General features: G+C 39.7%; 1 protein-coding gene across 1 annotated transcript in view; it reads right to left on the bottom strand.

The window, feature by feature from the left end:
• aktip (akt interacting protein) overlaps positions 1–2,446 on the bottom strand; it is a 6,505-nt gene extending 4,059 nt beyond the window's left edge. The window contains exons 1-2 of the mRNA XM_031848220.1: positions 2,288–2,446; positions 1,437–1,561 (exon numbers count right to left, since the gene is read on the bottom strand). Of these exons, the coding sequence (XP_031704080.1) occupies positions 1,437–1,484 (48 nt within the window). The 5' untranslated portion in view covers positions 1,485–1,561; positions 2,288–2,446. The remainder of the gene's footprint in view (positions 1–1,436; positions 1,562–2,287) is intronic.
• Between the last annotated feature and the right edge of the window lie 454 nt (positions 2,447–2,900).

The following is a 2,900-nucleotide window of genomic DNA, read 5'->3' as shown; positions in this document are numbered from 1 at the left end:
ACATACATACATACATACATACATACATACACACACACACACACACACACACACACACACACACACACACACACACACACACACACACACACCGTTTGAGCCATTACGCAGTTGACCAGTTAACCATGTGCTGTGACCAACATCTCAGGTCACACTGCCCATCTGGTCTAGTGTGCAGCTTATCAGGAAGCAATGTCTAAATGAGAGCAAGGACTTCCAAGTAGAGCTATCACTGTATCTTACTGATGCTGTTCAGAATGATGCCAGTAGTTACAGTACAGTGTCACCGTTCACATCGAGCAAACAGCATCAGGAAGCCACAATGAACGCTGATGATTACAACCAGTATGCCAGGAATGTTCGCAGTGAATAGTGTGCTGATGCTAAAGATTCCACCTCTACATTCATTGAAGTCAGATGTGACCATGTCAGACGTCATGTTTGAAATGTTCCTTTGACTAGGCAGGAAAAAAACGAAGTCACGTCACACCTCCTCCATTCCTCACCCGGGTTTCATCTGCATGCTAAAATGTACCTTCAGTCTGGCACTAGCCTACTGTACTAAACCACTGACAAGTAATGCTTCCTGGTAATCTGAGAGAAAGTGGGTTCTAGTCAACAAAATACAGTTTTCAGTCATATTTATATTTGATTTGAAGAAAGTTGCGAATTTAAAACGTACATTTTCTTTCCAAAAATGAGTAGAACACTCTAAACTGAAGTATTAATAATTCCAGTTCACTGCACTTCCTAGGAAAATAAATACAAGTGGAAACATGTGCAGACAAAGACAGCTAACACATAAAAAGGTTGCTCAAAAGAAACACTATTAACTAAACTGAAAATGAACCAGCTCTGTCAAATATAAAATGATTGTTGTCTAAAATTCTTCATATGTGCGGAGTGTTGACACTGATATATATAGGGGCGACTGCTCAGTGGTAGAGCAGGGTCGTCCTTCAATCAGAAGACCGGCGGTTCGACTCCCTGGCTCCGCTAGTCCATGTTGATGTGTTCTCGGGTACACTTTACCTCAAAAGTGCTCCCACAGGCTGAGCTGGTGTATGAATGTGTATAAATGACGACATCTAGTGTGAAAACGCTTTGAGTGGCAGGAGGACTAGAAAGGCTCTATACAAGTACAGTCCATTTACTATATAGTATTCTGCTTAATTGGGAGAAATTCACAAGTCAGTTTAATCTCCCCTAGTTTTTCAACAGCCATATCAAATTTACTGATGATGCCATACAACATTGTCAGCATATGATCAATACATATTCATCAATATAAAATAACTTGAGTCTTATTTGGATAGTGAAAGTATGATGCATACTTTCATAGCTACCATGTTCATAAAAATGTAAAATAAGTTCAATGTCTAGCCCGTCATATGAAAATTATGTAACATATTACAGTTCAATGTCTTTAACTTTACCTTTCGACTCGTATTGGCAGACATGCTCCAGAAGGGGTTTAAGTTCATTACTCATTCAGAGGTTCAGAATGGTGTCCCTCTCTCTATGTCGGTCCCACGACAAGTGCTGTCCGGGCCATCCGCTACTGTGATGGGGGGGAAAAAAAGACACTTGAAACAAGTGACTGCTGCTGTAGTTCAGGTCGAATGCACACAAACAACTTGTAAACACACAATCAAGTACTTCATACTGATCTCATGTCATCTAGCCAACACTATAGCAATATTTATAGGTGCTGATGGAGTACAATGTGGGAAGGGTTAACAACTATCGTCATAACGTTGACTCAGTCTTGTTTGGGATAGCTTAGCTTTGTGCTAACTTGGCTGTTTCATGAAGTATGCTAGCAGTTTTACTGCCATCAACGTTTGAAAAGTCGGTTGTGTAGCGGACTAACTAATGTAGGTTGTCGTAGGGTGAAAGCACAAGAGATCCGTGTTAAAACTGCAATAAAACATGCTATTAATATTGTGGCATTTCTGACAGGATATCGAGTTATCGTATCAGTCGCCATAACAGTGCTAACGTTACGTTAGCAAACCCTATACACCTACATTATGTGGTTGACGTAAAACTAACTAACTAAACGTTAGCTTACAGCTTAAAGTCTAACTAAATACTCGTACAAAGGCTAAGACTAGTTAATATCCACACACTGAGGTTGTCACAACCGTTTCCTGAACTCATTTGAGGTTAACATTATATATATAGCATTAGCTTGCAATGCTACCTTTAGCGTTGCCAACAAATTGACTAACGTTACTTCTTAAATTTAAACCTTGCGAGACAAAAACTTAATGATGTAACTCACCGTATTTGACAGAGAGCTGTAAAAGACCCTTTTAACAGCGATGTTAACGTGTGTCCCGGTGTAATTTTCGCTGAAAATGCTCAGCTGTTCGTCATTACTTTAAGTGTCATACCGGCTAACTGGCTAACATCGGCTAGCTAAATAATTTGACAGAAACCAGAGTTCAATCTAACTTAGTGATGGGGCGTTTCGGTGCATGGCTACGGATTCTTATTGGTCTACAGGATAAACGTCTCATATTTGATTCGCTGGTTCTTCCATCACGTGACAGGGAAAAACTAGCCGATGGAACCATGGTTTGCAGTCAATCAAACCGTAAGCGCAGTTGCTCTATTTTGTATTTTAAAAAAGAAGAAAGAAAGAAAAATATGATGATTTTATTTTTGTTTTATTTTATTTTACAATGAATAAATGTTTTTAACAGCAGACATTTGACTCAGCAGACAAAGCACAAGCGGAACTAATGCGAGGGACATTGAAAGTAGCTATTCTAAAAGGAATGCAGTAGTTGTTGATGATGACACCTGACATGACGTGAGATGTCTGCTGTGAATTAAATGTCTATTGGTTATATTGTCCATAACCCTGCGGCCAACCTGTCATGTTGACCGTG

This window comes from Anarrhichthys ocellatus, unplaced genomic scaffold (assembly GCF_004355925.1).
Source record: "Anarrhichthys ocellatus isolate YVR2014 unplaced genomic scaffold, GSC_Weel_1.0 scaffold8, whole genome shotgun sequence".
NCBI classification, from domain to species: domain Eukaryota; kingdom Metazoa; phylum Chordata; class Actinopteri; order Perciformes; family Anarhichadidae; genus Anarrhichthys; species Anarrhichthys ocellatus.
This window is presented reverse-complemented; position numbering and strand designations above follow the sequence as displayed.